Source organism: Mirounga leonina, unplaced genomic scaffold (assembly GCF_011800145.1).
Source record: "Mirounga leonina isolate KUSES-001 unplaced genomic scaffold, KU_Mleo_1.0 Mir_151, whole genome shotgun sequence".
Taxonomy (NCBI): domain Eukaryota; kingdom Metazoa; phylum Chordata; class Mammalia; order Carnivora; family Phocidae; genus Mirounga; species Mirounga leonina.
The window spans coordinates 27,615,168-27,636,169 of NW_023270377.1; the positions used below are offsets into that span (position 1 = coordinate 27,615,168).

At 39.7% G+C, this 21,002-nt stretch overlaps 1 protein-coding gene across 3 annotated transcripts in view; it reads right to left on the reverse strand.

Moving 5' to 3' along the window:
* Nucleotides 1-1,835: 1,835 nt before the first annotated feature.
* CCNYL1 (cyclin Y like 1) overlaps nucleotides 1,836-21,002 on the reverse strand; it is a 36,382-nt gene continuing 17,215 nt past the window's right edge. Inside the window, exons 4-10 of one of the 3 annotated variants that reach the window (XM_035007271.1) lie at nucleotides 20,138-20,238; nucleotides 17,006-17,041; nucleotides 14,485-14,536; nucleotides 13,119-13,238; nucleotides 8,979-9,049; nucleotides 5,299-5,461; nucleotides 1,836-3,881 (exon numbers count right to left, since the gene is read on the reverse strand). In XM_035007271.1, the coding sequence (XP_034863162.1) occupies nucleotides 3,765-3,881; nucleotides 5,299-5,461; nucleotides 8,979-9,049; nucleotides 13,119-13,238; nucleotides 14,485-14,536; nucleotides 17,006-17,041; nucleotides 20,138-20,238 (660 nt within the window). In that variant the 3' untranslated portion in view covers nucleotides 1,836-3,764. Of the gene's footprint in view, nucleotides 3,882-5,298; nucleotides 5,462-8,978; nucleotides 9,146-13,118; nucleotides 13,239-14,484; nucleotides 14,537-17,005; nucleotides 17,042-20,137; nucleotides 20,239-21,002 lie in introns of all 3 variants that reach the window. The other 2 variants (XM_035007270.1, XM_035007272.1) reach the window with 2 other exon arrangements.

The window sequence follows — 21,002 nt, forward strand, 5'->3', positions numbered from 1 at the left end:
TTGCTGTCACAGTGTCTGGTCGACCAGGTCAGTAAGTGGCTAACAGTTAAGACTTTAGGCAATCGAATCCTTACCGTGATAGATGCTGCGTGTCATCTACAGATTCAAGTGCTTTTCCAAGTAGCTCTGTACTCAAGAATACCGCTTCTGGGTGAGGCAGCAGTTGTAGTCCTATCACATGTGAGTAGAGAGAGGTCTTGGTGATGAAAGATTTTAGCTAATTTATATGCTGTGGCTCAACTTTTCCAAAACACTGTATAACATGGATACAGAGTGCATGGTTCTCCCATAAATACTGGCTTCAGCATTCTTTTTTTAAATCAAGGAATAGTGTATTTGTACATATAGGAAAACTAAACCAAGAAATGAACCTTGAACCGTTATAAAACCAAGATTCAGTGGTGTTGGATTTCAGTTATGTATGGGCATACACGGGGTACATTTAAGAGTAAATGTCAAAGAGAAGGTCGTAATGGAATCTGATGATACAGCAAGGAGAAAGTTTCTCTTTAACCAGAAACATTGGGCCTTAAGAATGTCTTAGGATGAACCATGTGAAACTGCTCACGAGCAGCCATTTTTGACCTACAAAAATGGCAGTTTCACTTCGTTCAGACATACATTTCAGACCTTTGTCTTTTCCTTGTAAAGACTTAAAAACTCAGTTCACAATATATCAGAGTTAAAGTTTTCACTGGTCAGTAGTCTAATAAGAAAAAAAACTAAAACTGAAGGTAAATGAGTTGAGGTAGATACTCTTTTATATAGTCTTATTTAGGGAACAAACTCTTCCTAGGTATAAAGCCCTGAGAACACTGCCATAGTTACTAAACTACTAGTGACCAGTTTCCATGCCCTTTGTCAGAGAACCTACTAGCTTTCAGGGATGTTTATTACTTTTACCCTGAGTTGACTCAATTTCCCATTTATCAAGATAGCTGTACTGCCATCTAGAATTACAGCCAAGAGGGAAAGGACAATGTGTGATTCTACTTACTCTGCCAACTAGTTCTTGAAGCTAGTCCTGTCCAGGGTTCTTCCTCCCAGATTTTTATGTAACCTTTGACTGCTCATGTCAGCACTTCTGCTTAGTAGTTGGCATAGTAAAGGGTACAATCTTACAACGTTTTGTGAGATTGCCCTTCTAAATGAAATCAGATCATTTAACCCTGTCAGCAGTTTATCAAGAACAAAGTGATCAGCTGAAGATTTGACCTTAGGTAGTGAATTAAGGTGGACAAAAATACAGCAGGACTCTCAGGGTTTATAGAGTATATTGCTCAACCTGAGTGGCTAGTGTCATAAACCTTATGAAGATTTGGCATATTTCTCACTGAAATGTAAGTTTGAAAAGGAGTATTTTAAAGTCAAAACATGTGGGCTGTTTCTCTTTACAGCAACCACAAATCTAGTTCTTCCATTTTCTTTCCTAGGTTTTAACTGCTTAAAATCCTCATATAACTCACATTGTTTCTACACTCTTCCTGTAATTCCCTTCTCCCTGGTATATTCCACCTAATTTAATCTTCCAGTGTGCTTTTTTCCCCTCTTGGTACAATAATGAGCTGTTCAAAGATGCCATCTAATGCACAATGCCTCTGAGTACTGTGGCCACTGATTTTAAGTGTACTAAATGATCTTCAGGTTGAAAAGAGCAGAAGTCAAAGAAATACATGACAACACTGTAACCAGAGGCAAGGGTCAAACCAAATCATGGTCAGTTTGAAAATGCTTTAAGACCCCACTCACCATTAGGGCTGACTAGAAAGCACTGACGTTAGGCAGAGATGTAATGCTATGTGAACTAAGAAAGGTTACAAACAACACTAGTCGTATTTTAATTAAAATAGAGTTTATTAGCTTTTAATATAAACATGAGGAAGAAAAACCACGTAAGTTGTAGCATTCTTTTCAAAATAAAACTGCAATCAATACTTGAATCTCCAAGCTCCGAACTCCATAAACAATGTTTTTTGAGGTGGTAGATTGTAATATTTTATATACTGTTATTTATCATTTGTGTGTCTGTCCTTTAAAAATGATGGAACCTGCAGCACTCAATAGAATATGAAGCCCTGCTATACTGAGAGAAAGTATTCCTGGCCCAGAAATGCTATGTTTACAGGCAAAATTCCTATGATTACATTTGAGAAGGTAGGAGAAAGATTTCACATGGTTAAGAACACTAATCTTTTTTTTAACATTTCAAGTTTAAGTGACATCATTACCAATCTCTGAGAAGATTGATTACTTAACTCCCTGCCCTTTAAAGCCTGAGGTGAGGGTTCCTCTTAAACAGCAGGACTTGAAATGAGACCCCCTCCAGCTAGGTTAACAGGAAGGCTAGAAGAACTGTTTCAGATCACCTACTTTCAGATCACTACTATTAGTCCAGTTCCTTTCGGTTTGTTACATGTGAATTACCATTGCTCTTCATACTCTTTACAAATGTAGAAAAAAGAGATTCAGGTGACCAAAGCAGGTAAACCGCACAGCCCTGCAAAAAACGGTTTTAAAAAGGGAAGGGCACGTCTATGATGATACGAGGCATCCCTCCATTCTTAATGCAATTTTAAGCTTTGATACCTGTGGAGGGATAAACGCTACAAACTTAGAAAACACCATTCGAAAGTTTAGTTATTTCTTGTAAACTTACCCAGTTTTGTAAATTTTAAATATTAAGCTTTTCATTTTAATTTTTTTGTTTCAGCCAATGTGTGCCATCTTCAAGAGGGGCTGAAACAAAAAATTAAAATGAAAAGCTTAATATTTAAAATTTACAAAACTAGGTAAGTTTACAAGAAATGTAATTAAACTTTCAAATGATGTTTTCTAAGTTTGAAGCATTTATCCTTCAGCAGTGCCCCAGAGGGCCCATGTACACTAGATTAAAGCTTAAAGTTGCACTAAGATTTTGCAGGACACCTTCTTTTCACTACCTGCTTGTTACCACTGGACCACCATGTTGGTTGGAATTACGAAAACATCCTTTAATACATGTATTTAATAAAGAGGAAAATCATCAGAAAATGAGAAGCACCATTATAGTTCACAAGAAATGCAGCATGGACCCAACAGAAGTAGATAATCATTGATAACATACTTTCTCTGTTTATGATCCTAAACATACTAATATGCTAATAAGTAGTGCTTGCAAAGAATTTGAATGATAAGTGTTATTCAGCAGCTTTTTGGTTTAAACTGATTGCCAATAAGGACTAGCAGCTTCAATGATAAAGTAGGAAGGAAGAACCCTTCAATACCTAACAATGCTACAGTCTGTTCCTAAGTGGCTTTATGAGTTGTTGGGGGTCCCATGTTTTCATGGTAATACTGCATTGATTCTAAAGAAATATGCAGCAATATGGGGGGAGGGGGGCAAGAAAAATAGGAAAAACATAAAAGTTATATAGTTAGTGTCTTTAAAGTCTAAAAATTTAAACTATTAAAAAAAACCCTCACTTAGTTCACAGCTATCAGCCTACATAGTAAGCAGATATCTGTGTGTGGGTTGGAGCTTTTGCTTTGGAGTGGTTTTTGTAACTCTGTTTACATTAAAAAGGACAAAAGAGTGTGTTGCATTGACAAGGTCCCATTCTTTCCTATGAGCATCATCCTTGTGGTGGATCCACGAGTTTCTTGAATTTGAAGTCTTTCTTTTAGATGAAAATACTAACTTTGCTGGTTTTTGAGCAGGAGAGGTGGTATTTCTCCAGTCCTTGTAGATTGAGGGGTTCATGATGTTACAACCCCTCCCTTCTCCCTTAAGAGAGGATGGCATTAGAGCGCTGAATACCAATGAAGTTATCAGCGCTGAAAGACCTTCTCATAGCAGCTCTACACAAGTCTTTGTATTTGTCTTCACACAATCTGGAAATGGCCTGGGAAAGTCAATCAAATAGAACACAAGAACAATTTAAAACAAGCGTTCCAACCTTAAAAAAACAAAACAAAACAAAACAGAAAGCATCACTGATAAGCCACACAGCCACACTCCTTTAGACAGTTCACAGTTACTGCTACTTTGGATTGTGGAGGTCTACATTCCCAGATGCTGGGGATGCTACTTCCTGCCAGTTCACTAAGGTAATATCCTTAAAAGGCTATGATTAGATACTGGGCAACGAAGAATTTGCTTATTTACAAACTGGGTTCCAAAGATGGCACACATTGGCTGAAACAAAAAAGGTATTTTGACAGGCTCCTTACAGCAGTATCACCTGTCCCTGTACACCTGTTCCTTCAACATAATGAACATACACCTGGGCCGAAATCAGCGTTTACTCAGCCATTCAACTTCTAGTCTTCATTGGTTATTATATTCTCTAAGCAATTCTAACAGGGCAGGCATGTCTGGACTTTATCAGAAGGTCAGAGGTCTAATGACCGAAGCACCAAAAAGTGCTATTTTCACTTGCACATTAACCATGGTAGAAAATACCTTACTGTAAACTACACCAAAGTACCACAGAAAGTGTCCATTTTAAATATGTCTTGAAATTTCAGTTGTGAATAATTTTGCTGTGTACTCACTAAAAAGTCATAAACCATAATTCCTTTGTCTCCTATACATTACCATTTCCATTAAAAATCCATGGGCTCTCTACGACAGTACCTAAAACACACATTATACAGTCTAAGTCTCAGGTGAGCCACGGATGCTTTGTCTAATAAACTCATGGGACTGAACTGTGGTATCTGTACAAAACACTGGCATGAATTTGTGAACGGAGTAAAAGACTGTTGAGAATGGTGAGTAGAGGGGCGCCTGGGTGGTTCAGTCAGTTAAGCGTCTGCCTTTGGGCTCAGGTCATGATCTCAGGGTCCTGGGATGGAGCCCTGTGTCAGACTTCCTGTTCAGTGGGGAGTCTGCTTCTCCCTCTCCCCCTGGCTCATGCTCACTCTTTCTGTTTCTCTCCCCCAAATAAATAAAATCTTAAAAAGAATGGTGAGTACGTAGATATGATTAAGGATACAATTGTAAGAAATTATTCATGTATGATTATATGGAAGGGTAGAGGTTCAAATGGAAAACCATTAAGAACAGATTAAATTTGACTTAAAATATTCTGAATTATGGTCACAGAAGAAATATCTATATACTTTTTAAAAATAATGTGAGATCCTTATATAAATCATAAAAGACACAGGAAATATGCCACCAAAGGGTTAATAAGCTCTTCGATGTGTTAATTTAAAAGCTTTCCATTTTGCTAATCACTGCTTAATGAGATTTAGCCACAGATGCTGGTTTTGGTGGCTGACAGAAAACCCCAACTAATGATTTCACAGCCTTACCTCTAGGTTTTGTGCTCTTTCTTTGCTAAGAGGAGCAAATAGAAAATTCAAGTTGTTGTCATCTGCTAAGGAGCGAAGGTCAAAGTAGTATTTGGCATAAACACTGGCGGGAACATTAATATTAAACTGAAGTAGCTCCAAAAAATGCCTTTCCATCTCATTCCTGGGGGAGGAGACAACACAACCAACACAAGACAATTTTAGTTAACTGGGCGATCTTCAAAAGTATCATTCTGAGCTACGGAGAGGGCTCTAAATTCTGTTTTGGAACAAACAGAGGCTACCCAGTGGATTAGTACACTAACGTTCAAACAAGGTACAGCTATTTGTGGTCCTCTCTGCATCCCAGCACTTTGAGTTCGGGACAAGGGGGAAGAGGTTATGGCCCTCTTATGCACTCCTGCTGCTGACTCAGGGGCTCATTCTTCAGAGGTCCATTAGTGCAGCTGTACGATTCATGCTCCACGCTCACTCACAAGGCCCCACTATAGTGATCAGATGAAAGGAATGATGTATGCTGTTTATTAGCTCTGAAGAACTTGCAGACATTTTCACCGGGCCGATAACAGGAAGGGGCTTATTGAAGTAGAGACGCGCCAACAAAAGGAGTGGGCACATCACCACGGCAACAAATGGATCCATCGAGAGCCACCGCTATTATCTCTGAGGGGGAAAAACTCTTGAAGCAACAAGGATTCATCTCAAATAAATAAATAAATAAGCTACACTGGATGGAAAAGGGAATCCCCTCCCCCTGCCCAGTGCATGGGGCTATGTCAAGGGGCATCCGTAAATGCCAGTCTCTGTTCAGCTTCATTTTACTACGGCAAGAAACTGTCACTCTGACAGGGCAGGATGCACTTTTTTAAACTTTGGAGGGCAGAATGATGAAAGAGATGTCTTGGCTCGACTAAACTCACCATGATATGACCTCTGTGGAGCACTGGACTCAAACAGCCTTTCTCTCAGGGTGGGGATGCAACCCCAAGATGTGGCGCCACCCCCTTGCCAGAACAGAACAAGCACGCCCACAGGGGGCGAGTTCAATAAAATAGGAAAGGAAAACGTTGGGAGCAGTCCTTTGCTTCACATGACCATACAGGCTCACTTGCGCAGTGTTTAATAAATATAAAATTGACCACTTTCCCAGTCATCCTTTAGAGAATTACATAAAAATGATAAATACCCGAACAAACATGAGCAGCTTACTTTATAACATATTTGGTTTCTCAGTTTTAAAGTTTTAGTATTTTATGCGTTGGACAGATCAACAAATGTTGATGTTCTCCCGTATGGTCCGGAGAGCATTCAGAATATGAGCAGAGATGAGGTTCTCATTTGTTGAATTTTAAACCCAATTGAACCTACTTCCAAATTTAATTTCCTGTTCATATGGCTCTAAGTCTATAGAAATGTAAATCAGATAATGTTTTGATAATCAGCTAATCAGGACTTAATTTACTACAGGAATAAATGCACTTCACTGTCCCTTTTATATTTTATCCGCTAACACATTTTAATTGTGTGGAAATACAGTACTTCATAGGATTAACATGTCTATTTAATAAAGGTTTAATCACTGGAAAAAAGCATTATGCCTATAGAATATGCATCTTCTGGGTTTTTTGTTTTTTAAATAGCCAAACAGCTGAATAGCACACCATTTACAGGCACAGCAAATCTTCTGAATAGCAGCTGCTCAGTTTAACTTATTCTTTTGAAGGGGAATACATTCTAAAGCATAGATGTTGGAAAGTTTGAAGAAAAAGCTGATAGACACCAATTTTTCCATTTAAGACTCAAAATGAGACTATTAGAAATCGAAGGCAACAGCAGGGCGACAAAACAAATGTGTATTAAACACTTTGTTGTAATGCTTTCCAATTTCCAAAGATCATACACAAAAGCAGCCTATTTATTATCAACATAGCTCCTGGTGCTTCTCTGTTTATAACAAAAAGTATTGTTTGGAACTGGTCTTCCCGTAGCTAGACGCTGCCATCACTGCTCCTGGAAACTCACTCTGAAGAGCTCACACACCTCCCAGCATGTTCTGAGGTCTTCCCTAGAATCAGAGTCCCAGCCAGGTTCGTTGAAGGTTTTGAGAAAATTTCAGTTGCCACCATGGTAGGGCTAGTGTTCAAGATTACAAATTTTTCTTCCTTCAAGGGACCAGAGTTTGCAGACTGATGACAGTGGTGATCAAAGTCACTTTAGTTTCTGCCACTTCCAAAAGTACTTTTGTTTCATTTCAAATCCATTATTTGCCATTACCCCATTTGCTACCATGGCTGCAAGCAACATCTCCATGCCCACTCAGGTTCCACTATTATCAAAAGCCATTTGGACAGCCACCATCACTGGTCTCTTCTCCTAGTCATAAGTGTCCTCACTTCAGTTGTAAATATGCACTTTGGTAATTCTGAATGACAATCTTATCTAGAGTAACGGGCAAAGGTAACAAAAACAAACTTGCCACTGCCTGCCATGATCTTAATCTTCCTACGCTGTTCCGTATAATCAAGACGTGTTCTTCCACATTTTCCCAAATGCCACCCACAAAGACATTTTCACTCTCACGAGGGCACTTCGAGAATCTACTGGAAATACCTCGCTGGCTCATCCTGCCTACCACCCTCAGGGTCCTTCACGGAAGCCAGGGTGACCAGATCGAAAGCCCTCGTTAAGTCTGGTGTTTCAATCCTGCGTCAGCGTGCCACTTGTGAGCACCCCCCTCATGGTTGACAGAAGGCCCCACAAAGCGCTGCTGTGATTGCCGAGTGGCCCCGGAGACTCTCGAATGCCACGGGCACTGGCTGATGTCCCAGGGCTGCTTTTCAGGACTGCCTGAGAAACAGGAGCTTCCTAACAATTCAGACCTACTTTTAAACAGGTGCAATACTGCTAGCATGGGAGGAGGCAGGAGAACTGGGACCTGAAACCTTCATACATGTGGCTACTTTTGTACCATGGTTTCTGTAACAACAGAACTTCATATAAAAAGGAGAGAATGAGGGACGCCTGGGTGGCTCAGTTGGTTAAGCGGCTGCCTTTGGCTCAGGTCATGATCCCAGGATCCTGGGATCGAGTCCCACACTGGGCTCCTTGCTCAGCAGGGAGCCTGCTTCTGCCTCTGCCTGCCTCTCCCCCTGCTTGTGTTCTGTCTCTCTCTCTGACAAATAAATAAATAAAATCTTTAAAAAAAAAAAAAAAAAAAGGAGAGAATGACCAGCAAAAGCTGACTCACGTTGAAGGTATTAACCTCTCAATGGTCTAGAGGCCCTAAGACCTTAACAGTGGCCAAACATTTATTTTAAAAGTCAGACACAGGCCTCTTTAAAATGGACTGGAACTCATAAACAGCTTTAAGAAAGCCATGAAGATTATTTATAATACTGTGTTGGGCGTAAGCCTGTAAAATGTATGCCAAAAACCAGCAGAAATACACACTTCAATTTACCAAGCAGATTACTGAAACAACAACACATCAAGACCTACCAATTAATGACAGGAAATAGGAATTGTTATACCATAGCCAGATAGGAAGTCTGTAATTTTATGCCTATTTCAGTTCTTTGCACAATGTAACCTTTAAAAATATTTCTTGAAATGTACACTTTACTGGAGCAAAGGAGGCACTGGAAAATGGTTAGAAAGTTCACCAAACCTTACAAACTCACATGTCCTCAACTGTAATGTCCTTGAGGATCTGGCAGTAGTCCACATTCCATACAGCCTGATCGTCCCAAACCTTGGAGGCAAGAAGAATGGCTCCCAAAACAATTCTTTTCCAGTTAGTGGGACAAATGTCGATCTCAGCGTAAGTTAAAAGCCTTTCTAAGTAAACCTGCAAAAGTAGAGCACTGGTCTTTGATTTTAGTTCAGTTTAAGTGCTGTGATAAGAACTGTTAGGAATGACAGATTTCATCTGTTTTTGACATGCCTTTTATTCTTACAAAGGTCTACAAAGACTTGGCCCCGGCACCCAAAGCCAGAGGCCAGGTCACAGTTGTAGGTCAGATAATTCTGTTGCCTACTCTGCCCATGTGAATTTCCAGCCTTGGTCACAGGAATGAATGAACATCTCAGCAAAGGGCATCTTGAAGACAGGCATTGGGTTATTACCCTTCCCATTCATAAAGGGAAGTGATTCAATACAACTGATTGCAGATTCGAGTTGTTTAATAAACCCGAGTGCCTACCCCATGCAAGATACTACACCTGGCTGGTCGTTACACGGTCATTTTACACAATACTTGAACATGTAAAACCCTGGTTAATATTGAGCACATTTTTGCCTTCCCCTTTTCACAGTAAGCGTTTTGTGGCACAAGCCTGAAGATAGAAACTGGTGGTCAAGAGAGCCCCCCTGTGGCTGCTGGGTGGCATGGCAGGACAGCAAGTACAAACAGGTATGCTGGAGGGCCGGCCTTCACAACCCTCAAGTAGGCCCCTAATAGAGAGTGTCTTTTAAAGGAACATACATGCTTCGTCTCCCCCTCTGATTTCCCCCACTTCATTTTTCCCTTCCTTCTCCTAATGTCCTCCATGCTATTCCTTATGTTCCACAGGTAAGTGAAACCATATGATAATTGACTTTCTCTGTTTGACTTTTTAAGGAGGGCACGTACTGCATGGAGCACTGGGTGTTATAGGAAAACAACGAATCATGGATCACTACGTCAAAAACTAATGAGGTAATGTATGGTGACTAACATAACATAATTAAATTAAATTTAAAAAAAATAAAGGAACATACATGCATACAAAGGACAATCCTTCTCCCATCCCCTCACTTTCACATCTCCATTATTATTTCACGATAATTCGTTTCTGTCTTATGTTACCCGCAGCTTAGTCAGTTCTGGTGGTTTTAAAGTGCTAACAGAGCCTCCAGGTTCTGCACCGGGGGACTCCTCTACACTCGCTGTAAGAGACTCCTGGATCTCTCTTACACTTATCAAATGTCCGCTCCACCCAGCCCTGGGCGGTTCCCAGCTGAGTAAAGATTACAGAGGTAAGCCATGATTCGTTGTGACTTCAAAGGGTTCTCTACAGAAGAGTATATATGGCATTTGACAAGAAGAGAAGTCCAATTTTAGAGTGTGTTTATTGTCTGAAGGTTGTCTGGTTGCCAGCATTTTCCAAACTCAACTGTGTTTTCAAAAACAAATGGTTCTTGAACATTTTATGTTCTTAGTGAAATTCTGCTCCCATTCCCCCAAACTCAGCCCTCTCAGGTATTCTAAGAATGAACAAGTTGAACCTACATGATCCAACTCTCTACCTTATGGGAACAATCAGAGGCACTTGTACAATACTGGCGGTCTCTCAACTTTCTCTGTCCCCTTTACTGGCAAACCTGGAAGCTGCCCAGCCTCACGGACTCCGCTGGCTCTCCTGTCTGCGGAAATGAGATTTTCTTCTTCTCACTGAAGTAACTCTTCTTTCGGTGATCCCATCCCACTTCTGCAGAACTATTCACACAATTATCTCTTTTTGAAGAATTTTTTCCCTCCCTGAGATTTTTCCCAATATGAATGGATTTACAATGCCCACTGCCCCCATCCTACGGACCCCCGCCCCCAGCTCTAGCCCCAGCCAGCTTCCTCTCGCTTTTGCTCACAGAAGAATGCCCCATGCTGACTTCTTATCTCCCATTCGCTTCCTAACTCTGGGTAGTCTGCCCCCTGCCGCTATCACTGCCCAGGTCCTTGGTGCCTTCAGTGCAACTCTGCACTCCCCAAGCCTTCCCTAGTAACCTAAAGGGCACTACCACTGGCCTCATTGCTGGGGCCTCCATTTGCCTTAATCCTGTTCCAATCCGCTGGCCGTTTTTGTTACCTCTACCTCCACTGGTGATTTGATTTCTGTCACTTCTCAGCTGTATCACCGTCACCGCGTCCTTACCTCCCTGCCTCCACTCTGACTCCCACTACAGTCTATTGTCCCCAGAGCAGCCAGGACAGCCTCTTCAATGAACAGCTCTTCATACCCCTGTTCGAGATCTGCCAGAGGTTTCCCATCAAACAAGTAACAGTTTCCCTTCTTCCCAGGCCTGCGAGCTACAAGACCCCGGAAGATCTGGCCTTGCCCTTCTGTGATCTCATCTGGCGTGTTGTTCCCCTCATTCTTCCTCTGACCACTGGCCACTTCGCTGTTCCTTGAATACACAAAACATGCTCCCGTCTCAGAGTCTTGCATTTGTCCCCTCTGCCTATAATGCCAGAGTTCATCATCTTCCTCAGGTAGGCCATGGTTCAGGTGTTACCTCTTTAAAGAGGCTCGTCCTAATCATGCTATCTAAAATGGTGCGCCCCTCTGATCACTTTACCCCTTCACGCTGCTTTCTCTTCCTGGTATTTACCACTACCTGAAATATTTAGGTAACACTCTTTTGGCAAAACAAAAAAACAACTCATTTCTTCCTTGCTAGAATATAAGCTATATAAAGGCAAGAACTTTATTCCACCTGTTTTCTCCTCTGTCCCCAACACTTAGAATAGTGACACAGACTTGGTATTCGATGGGTATGCAGTGGGCAACTGCTTGGCATTCGGCCTTTTGACCACACTCTCCTTGAGCCTCTCATCTTGGCATCACTTTTATTATTCCCTCCTGGGTCCTACCACTCTAGCCACTCCTCTGAGGACGTGTCCCTTAAATGCTGTTAGTCCTTACAGATCTAGCTTCTATCCACTTTTTATTCTATACTTTTCTCTGCATTTGAACAGCTACTACTCTTACCAAATTCCCTATGTCTAGCTCGGATTCATGCTCAGTTCCATATATTCAAGTGATGACTAGACAGTGTCACTCTGCTGCCTCACAGGTAGGTCACACTTAACCTGTCCACAAAGAATTCCCCCTCTCCAACCCGGATGCTCTCCTTCCAGCATCGCCTTGCTCCCCATGTGGGAGGACCACTCCTGCCTCTCTGCAGCCTGGGCTGAGCACTCAAATGGTCTGTGGCTCGAAGAAATGGCCTGAGGGCTCTCTACTCAAAAAGCACAAGCCTCCCTCCTAAATTCTAACTGGATACTAAAGGAGTACAGGCGCTGACCTAAGTATTTTCTCCCTTCAGCCCGTGCAGTTAACTTTCCTGTACACATTTGCTGTACAGAGCAGTGAAATAACCCCAGCTGCCTCTCACTTAAATAGAATGTATTTTTCAAATGATAAAATCTTACCACAGGAATCCTGTATGGATAACACAAAGGTCCTTGCAAGTACTTCTGGTACGATAATCCTGGGCAACTTCACAGGCAGGCACAAGAGGACACCAGGGATGGATGCACACCCGTCATCCAAGGAACAGAGAATTTAGGGCAGTAGTTCTCGATCAAGACACACATGAGAACTGTGTGGGGAATACTGAAATAATCTGGGACTCAGCTTGGACCTACACCAAATGAGTCTCTGCCTGAGGACCGGTTTTGTTACTGCCCCTGTCCTAGGCCAGCTCCCCCCAGCGCACCTTCTGAGTGTGTATGTGTGTGCTCTGCATGTCCATCTGCGTGCTGCGGTATGGAGGGAGAAACCATGCAGGGAGAAACCATGGAGGGAGAAACCATGGAGGGAGAAATCTCTCCTGCTGCCTTTAACAGCAATTCTTTTGTGATGAGAAAAGCAACAGCAACGTTTTGAAAAATAATGATTATATTATTAAGCTCGAATGTGTGCATTGTACTTTCAATAGGTTTCTCTTAATAAACTTCTGATGATTTCAGGAACCTATTTTATGTGAAAGGCGGGACCATACCCTGTGCATAAGACTGAAATTGAAAAAAAGAGGCTGTAAGAAAGAAGAAATATCTTACCAAAGTTACTATTGCACATTCAGCTGTTAGCTGTGCAGCACTGAAAAGAGTACGAACAAATCTGTAAATAAATTTATGTTCAGGATCATGCTTAAAGTATTCCTCTGGAACCTTTTCTCGCTGAAAGAAGAAAAAAAAATGCAGTATAAGTATCCACCGAAGAAAAATACTTAAGTGCCCATAATACAGCAGTCTTTACATTTGGGCCCAGGTGCTCAAAATTATTTTGATTGGGTAACATGTCTTTTAGTTTTTTAAATATAAACAATGGGATCTCAAAATACCATACTGATTCAATACTCACCACCATTCATTAAAGAAAAATGCAGGCATGACCTCAGAAAATTTATATATATTCCTTTTTATCAAAACGTAAGCTATTTTTAGGCTCAAGAGTCTGGTTGATTACCATGTTGTATTTCTCTGCAATCAACTTTGAAAAAACAATTTTGGGGCACCTGGGTGGCTCAGTCAGTTGAGCGTCCGTCCAACTCTTGGTTTCAGCTCAGGTCATGATCTCAGGGTGGTGAGATCAAGCCCTGCGTGGGGCTCCACGCTCGGCAGGGAGTCTGCTTGAGATTCTCACTCTCTCCCTTTTCCCCTGCTTGCCTGTCTGCACGTGTGCACATGCGCACACTCTCTAATAAATAAATCTTAAGAAAAACATTTTCAGTTCCCTGTAACCATAAGACTCTTAAGTCCGTGCTGACCTATGCAAGAGTCACTAGCCACACGTGGCTGTAGAGAACCTGAGGAAGTGAGTTTTAAAATTGTTATTTTAGGGATGCCTGGTGGCTCAGATGGTTAAGTGTCTGCCTTCGGCTCAGGTCATGATCCCAGGGTCCTGGGATCGAGTCCCGCATTGGGCTCCCTGCTCGGCGGGGAGCCTGCTTCTCCCCCTGCCTGCCGCTCCCCCTGCCTGTGCTCTCTCTCTCTGACAAATAAATAAAATCTCAAAAAGATAAAATTGTTATTTTAAAGGATTTAACATTTAAATTGTTTTTTAATTTTCTTCACAGAGATCATAACATACTTGTTAGGTTTATTTACAAATACTTATATTTGTGGCTACTGAAAATTATCTTTTAAAAAGATACATTTTCTGTTATCTGGGTCCATTTACTCACTTTAGCTCACTAATTCTACAAAGCTGCAGCTCAGTTCTTGCTCTAGCATATCCCTTATACATCATTCCTTTGGTAAAATGATTAGACACAACATGGAGTAGGGAAGAAGACTTAAGATGATTTTGACTTCAAGCTGGAGGGAGTAATTTTCTCCTGGTAATTAATTTCAAATCAAATCAGCATGAAATAAACCCAACTGCATGAGAGAAAAATACAACTTTAATAAAACTGACACTTACTGTGAGTGGATGTGATCTCTCATCAAAAATATCCAAGGATCTATTTGCATCTCTATAAAATAAGAACGTGCATTTTAAAAATTAATTCAGGAATTAATATCTTAGTAAAGTATCTGCTGGAAGTAGAGAGGGGAGTGGAAGAAGCTTAACCTTCAACAAAGCAAACAGTTTTACAAATTCTTTTGCATTCTGGCCTTCAGAGGGTTTCCTGACGTCTGTGAAATCTCTTCTACCACGACCAGCCAAGCCAGAGCTGCCTTTCAGAACCCTGACTTTCCCTAGCAGGCAATGCTAGTAAACCAAATATATTTTCACTCCTCTAACCCCACATTGGAATACATAAGAACATCTTATAAAGTAGTAGTGGTGGGCAAAAAGTCTTTAGAATTTAATAAATGTGAATATGAAATTCATGTTTTTCCCTGTTTTCTTCTCTCTATAGTTCTCTATATATTATCATGTATTTCTTCTAGTCTCTCTTAAATAGTTTGAGTTAAAAATGTAATTTTTTTCTTAAATTTTAAGAGACCAGTCTTTTCATTTAAAAGATTACCACACTAACATGCTGTGCCCATTTGGACAGTGGTTCTCCAGGTGTGTGGTCTGTAGGCCTCTAGGGCTCCCCTTTTCAGAGGCCCATGAAGTCAAAACTGTTTTTATAGGTATACTAAAGACATTACTTGCTCATACACTTTTGACATTTGCAGTGACTGTATAGAAAATAAAAGGGAGTAAAACTGCTTGTTTCTGCGCATGAATCAAGGCAGTGGTACCCAGCCGTACCTAGTCATTCCGGTCTTCACTGCCGCTTGCAGTTGAAAAAAATTCTGCTCTACTAAAGAACATCCTTGATAAAGCAGTAAGATTTAACAGTGTTATTAAACCTCGATCCTTCTAATATTCTGAATAAGTAGAAAGTATTTATGAAACACTTCTGCATGCTGAAAGACAGTTAAGGAAAGGCACTTGTGACTTAGTTGAGAGCTGAACAAGCCACTTTTTTCACAGAGCATCATCCTTTTTTTAAGGTACAACTGACAGTCATTCTCTTAAAAATGAACAAAGTGAGGGGTGCCTGGCTGACTCAGCTGGTAGAGCATGGGGCTCTTGACCTCAGGGTCATGAGTTCAAGCCCCATGTTGGGTGTAGAGTTTACTTAAAATTAAATCTAAAAATTAAAAAAAAAAAAATGAACAAAGTGGGGCGCCTGAGTGGCTTAGTCGATTAAGCATCTGCCTTCGTCTCAGGTCATGAGCCCAAGGTCCTGGGACTGAGCCCCGCATCGGGCTCCCTGCTCAGCAGAGGAGTCTGCTTCTCCTTCTCCCTCTGCCCCTGCTCCTATGCTCTCTCTTGCTCATTCTCTCTAATAAATAAATAAAATCTTAAAAAAAAAAAAAGAACAAAGTGAGCCTGGAACTTTAAGAAAAATAAAGTATTTGTTGCCAATGATAAAATTCAGACTATCAAGCTAAAAAAAAAAAATCAGGATTTTGGAAAACATGTACCTTTTACTGTGAGCTTCATCTACTGTAAGCTTGATAGCTTCTCAATACTTAAAGGCTTTTCTGATAAGACAGGTGGTGATACTAACAGAAGTGAGTTTTTGACACTGTATAAAGAAACGTGAACTAGTACTTTCCAACTGACTAATGCCTAATATTCTAAAACCACATACAGGTAAAAGATCCATTCAGTGTGCAAGATAGATCAATGGGTATTAACACAGTACAAGTTCACTGATACGATTTAAAATTCCATTGAATTTATATAAATATATATATATTTATATAAATTCCATTATAATCTAAGAAACTAGTACTTGTGGACTTTTAGTAAAGTATCACAGAATATCCACAATATCTGAAGCCTTTAAAAGTACACCTTTTTCCAACTATATATCTGAACAAGGCTGGGTCTTCATACTGTTTCTTCAAAACAAATCACCGAAGACAGGATATGAGAATGAGCTGTCTTCTATTAAGCCAGATAGTAAAGAGATCTGTAAAACTGTAGATCAATGACATACTCTTCACTCAACTTTTTTGTTGTGGAAAAGTTACTTTTAATAAAAAAAATGATTTATGTTAACACTGGGGTTCCCAATCAGGGGTGATTTTGTTCTCCAGGGGACACCTGGCCATGTCCAGGACACAGTGTGGAGGGAGGGAGATGCGCTACCGGCATCTGGTGAGCAGAGGCCAGGGGGACTGCTAAATATCCTATCATGCATGGGACAACCCTCCACAACAAAGATTCATCTAGCTCAAAGTTTCAATAGTGCCATAAAAACCCTGTTTTGACATACAGTGGATTTAATTTTTAAATCCTCAAATTTAATTTCTAATACAGTAAATATCAGTATAACCCAGATGAACAAATACTCTTTGAGTCTTCAATAGTGTAATAAAAGCACTCTACTATCTATTAGATATTCTAATAATATCTATACTTGTTACCTAACACTAAACTTAGTATCTTGCAAATTAGCTAGAATAACAAGACAGGTTTTAAAAGAGCTCACCTGTTCTTTATGTGGTAATATATTGCTAAGGTCACACTGTGGAAGGAAAAAGAAAATTGTAACAATTGATTTTATCATGTTAGGCATGAAGACATTATTTTAAAAGGGGTTGGGAGGGAGACAGGATCCTTCCAGGGGCCCAGGGGCCCTGAAATCCTCTAATTCACAGAACAGTTCATATGGGCACTTTCCCCCTTGTTTTAGTCCTTTGGCTTTTGGCAAAAAAAGGAGGACCAAAAAAAAAAGGAGGATCAACTGTTAGAAGACCTGTTTTGGTCCATAATTATAATATATAAATTATTACACATTTTCCCTGTCATTTGTCCTTTGTCATCATACTACTCACAGAATCTTTCCTCCTCCTCTACAAGTTTTATCTGTTTGTACACATGCTTAAATTTAAGCCATACGGTAATTTTTGTGTTTACTAAAAAAAAAAAGGTTAGGCCCTGCATTTCAATTGATTTAGTTTACTATCTACCAAACCCACCCACTTTCCATTGTTTCCCTAAAAGTAAAGTGTTCCATACCAAATAATTGAAGATCACAATTAGAAAATTTCATAGCAAATATAAGTACCCACAAAATCAATGATAGGTCTAGCTACCCTGAAATAAGCAGTGCTAACAATGCAACATAATACTACACAGTATAATATTTAATGACAGGTATTTCCAAATTAGTTAAGTATTCATGAACAGATAGACGTAAGTCCTCAGACACTCTTTACGTTACTATAGTCCTGTTATTCACAGATGTTTTGTATTAGGCAACAAAGGGGTTCTCCTAGTTAAGATACATGCTTCCCTTTGCCCTCAAGATGTCTGAAATGAAGCTCAAAACTACTGAGGGAAGGCAAATCTGAATTTTAGAGCTAGGTCTACAGAATATGAGCACTTGTAAAAAGGCCTATAATGCTATTAGCATCAAAGATGGATACTTCTATAGTGCTTCAAACAGTTTCATCTTCAATTTGATTTTAAAATCACAGAATTCAACGTTCTATGCTGAAAAGAACCACAAAACCTTAGAGAGCATTTAATTACACAACCCATCTTACACATAAGGAGCCAAGGCTTAAAACTGACTTGCCCAAGGTCCCACAGGTGGTCAGAAGCAGGTCTCAGTCTCCCACACTCTAACCAGGCAGCGGTTCTCCAAGCTTGGCTGCACACTGGGATCGCCTGAGGAGCGTTAAAAACTGCTTGGCTTCCACCTCCAGATGGTCTGATTTAACTGCCACTGGGTACGACTCGGGCATCAGAAGTGCTTTTAAAGTTCCCCAGGTGACTGCAGTGTGCAACGAAATCTGGAAATGAATGACTCATTCGGGATGCTTCTGTCCATACAATTATGCCTCGTATCCTTCCTCAGGCTATCAAAAAGCTTGTGAGACTGTGGTAGGGGAAGGGGGAAATGCATGTATTTTGAAACATAGATTTTTGAAAAAAGTTGCACAAGTGATTCTAATAAGGCTCCCACCACTGAGAACAATGCACTACCTCAATGTAAACATTTTTCAAAATCATTCCTAAAAGCTAATTTGCCCTATTAATTTTCTCAGTAAACCTTTATTTCATCAATAATAAATGCACTGAATTGTTATTTTTAAAACTTAATGAAAGCAAATTAAATTTACTGTACTTCCACAAATTAGACTAAGTTGGGAAAAACAAGCATGAAACCTACTTTGTCTGAGCAAGGTTAATCTTTAAAACCACTTCTGAATTAAATACTAAAACATCAGAATCTTTTGAACTCAAAAGCTGGGGACTCTAACCAAAATAGAGGTTTTTTTACACATGGATTTAGTGTCTTGGCTGAATAAAAACATTCAGCAATTACTTGTTAGGTGTCAAAGCTCAGGACTTCAGAATTTTGGGGCTCAGTTTTTGCTGAAACACAATTTGATCTCTACTACTGTTATAAGAGAGAGAGGAAAGTTATATTATTATGACTGTGAACTTGTTTTTAATTAAAGTAGAAGTTACTGATAATTCAATGAGCTGACAAAGCTGGTACATCAGAAACAAGATTAAATTTACAAGCCAATTTTTTTAAGACTAAAAATTAAAGATGAGAATATTAATATTTTGTAGTAGTGTTCCAAACTGTGTTCTGGAACATCAACACTCACGTCCCAAAGAGACGTTAATAATGTTCTTTGGCCAATCGTGATGAAGTCAGGAAGCTCTGCATATCCAGTTTTGGGGGGTTTCTTTCCTCCCTTAAGTAAGCTTGAAAGGTTCATCTTAGGGTGTTCTGAAAGTGCAACTTTAATTGTGGATTATAAGGTGCTCCCAGAAATTAAGGAATAGTTTCCATCATAACACTGTTCGTGTTTGCTGAAGTATAAACTTGACCACAGTTATGTTTCCAAAACTATCTCTTTCATTGTTCTCTGCTGTGGTTTTCTTATAAATGGACTGATATAGTGTCCTAGAGATATATTTCTATATCTATACACATATATAAAGTTAAAATTAAGTATATCTATTAAATTATAATTTTCAGTTGAGCAAAATTTCATCCATAAAGAAATTAAGCTTGAGAATTTGTTCCTTAAGATTGATTTGGTGTATTTTCCCCTCTTTGGGAGATAGGAAGGAGAAGTTAATTTTCATACAGAAATAGTGCAGGGAAAAAAAAAAAATGCATGATGGGGAAAATCTGACAAAAATCAAATTAAATTTAAATGCAGATACACTTTGCTGCCAGTAGGGGACAAACTATTCCTTCTTTCAAGAGTAGCTTCCAAAGTAGTACACATTGTTTTAGGCCCATAATTCATAAAGAAATACTTTTTTTCTAGAAACATCCAATAAAAAGCACCTCTCCCTCTCATTATGTTCAACAATGTCTTAACAATGGAAATGTATTAAGTAAGAAGTGTACTTTTCCTGGGATTTTTTTATTTGCTAACTGGCTTTCCCTTCTACCATGCACTCTAAGATTAAAATGGAAACTGAATATTCAGACTGAGGTCCTGGAAAGCAATATAAAATAGACACCAGTTTCTTAACCTGATCACTGAAAAGGACAATCAAATGACTGAAATGACCAAGTATGGCTAGGATGCTTTTAGCATGAGGGGGTCTGTCACTCAGCCCTTGGCAACCTAGTTGTACTCACCATTTTATTGTGGTTCTAAGATTAGGTTGGCTGACTGTGCTGTCATCTAGAAATATTGTTGAGCATGAGCTATACTTTTTAGTAAGCTGCCCTGGAGATACCTGAAGGGGAAGGGAAATAGAAGAAAATGTCACAGTAAGTTAAACCTATAAAAGTGTGTTTTTTCCTCGGTTAAAATGTCAAACGATAAAGCATTAAGATTTTTCTTATACTTCATGAACTGCTTGAAGTGTGCGATCATGTGCAGCTCTGTGGGAACCCAGTGGATGCTCTAACTTCCCACACAAGATTTAAGGAATGGGTTATAAACTACTGCCCTTGATAAATTACCTATTATCAAACCTGGCAAGCACCTATTATAAATTCCCTTTATAATAATGTAAGAAACTTAGAATAAGATTTCAGTGGGTTTTTTTTCCTTAAGAAATGAAAAGCAGCTGAGACTATTTCTACTGTTCATTTACTACAATGAAATGTAATGCCTTATATAATATTGATGCAAGAACATTTTATTGCAGAAATGGAAGCTGATAATAAATGTATCAGTTCAGGAGACAGTGTGATGAAACAGATGTTCTTGAGTCAGAGGCTGTTTGTACCAGGGTTGCTCTACCACTAATAAGCTGGGGTGGGGAGGGGGGTGTAGGTCTCTCTAGGCCTCAGTTTCCTTATCTGGAGGGCAACAGAGTACTGCTTTAAGATTCTCTCACATCCATAAAACAGCTTATTATGAGAACTTCACTTTAACTTCATGTTTAAATAAGACTGCCATCACATTACTCAAGTGGGAACCTCTGAGTACTTTCCATTCACTTAAAAATTTTATTAATTCTATTCTGTAAGTTGCTTGACATTCATCACAACA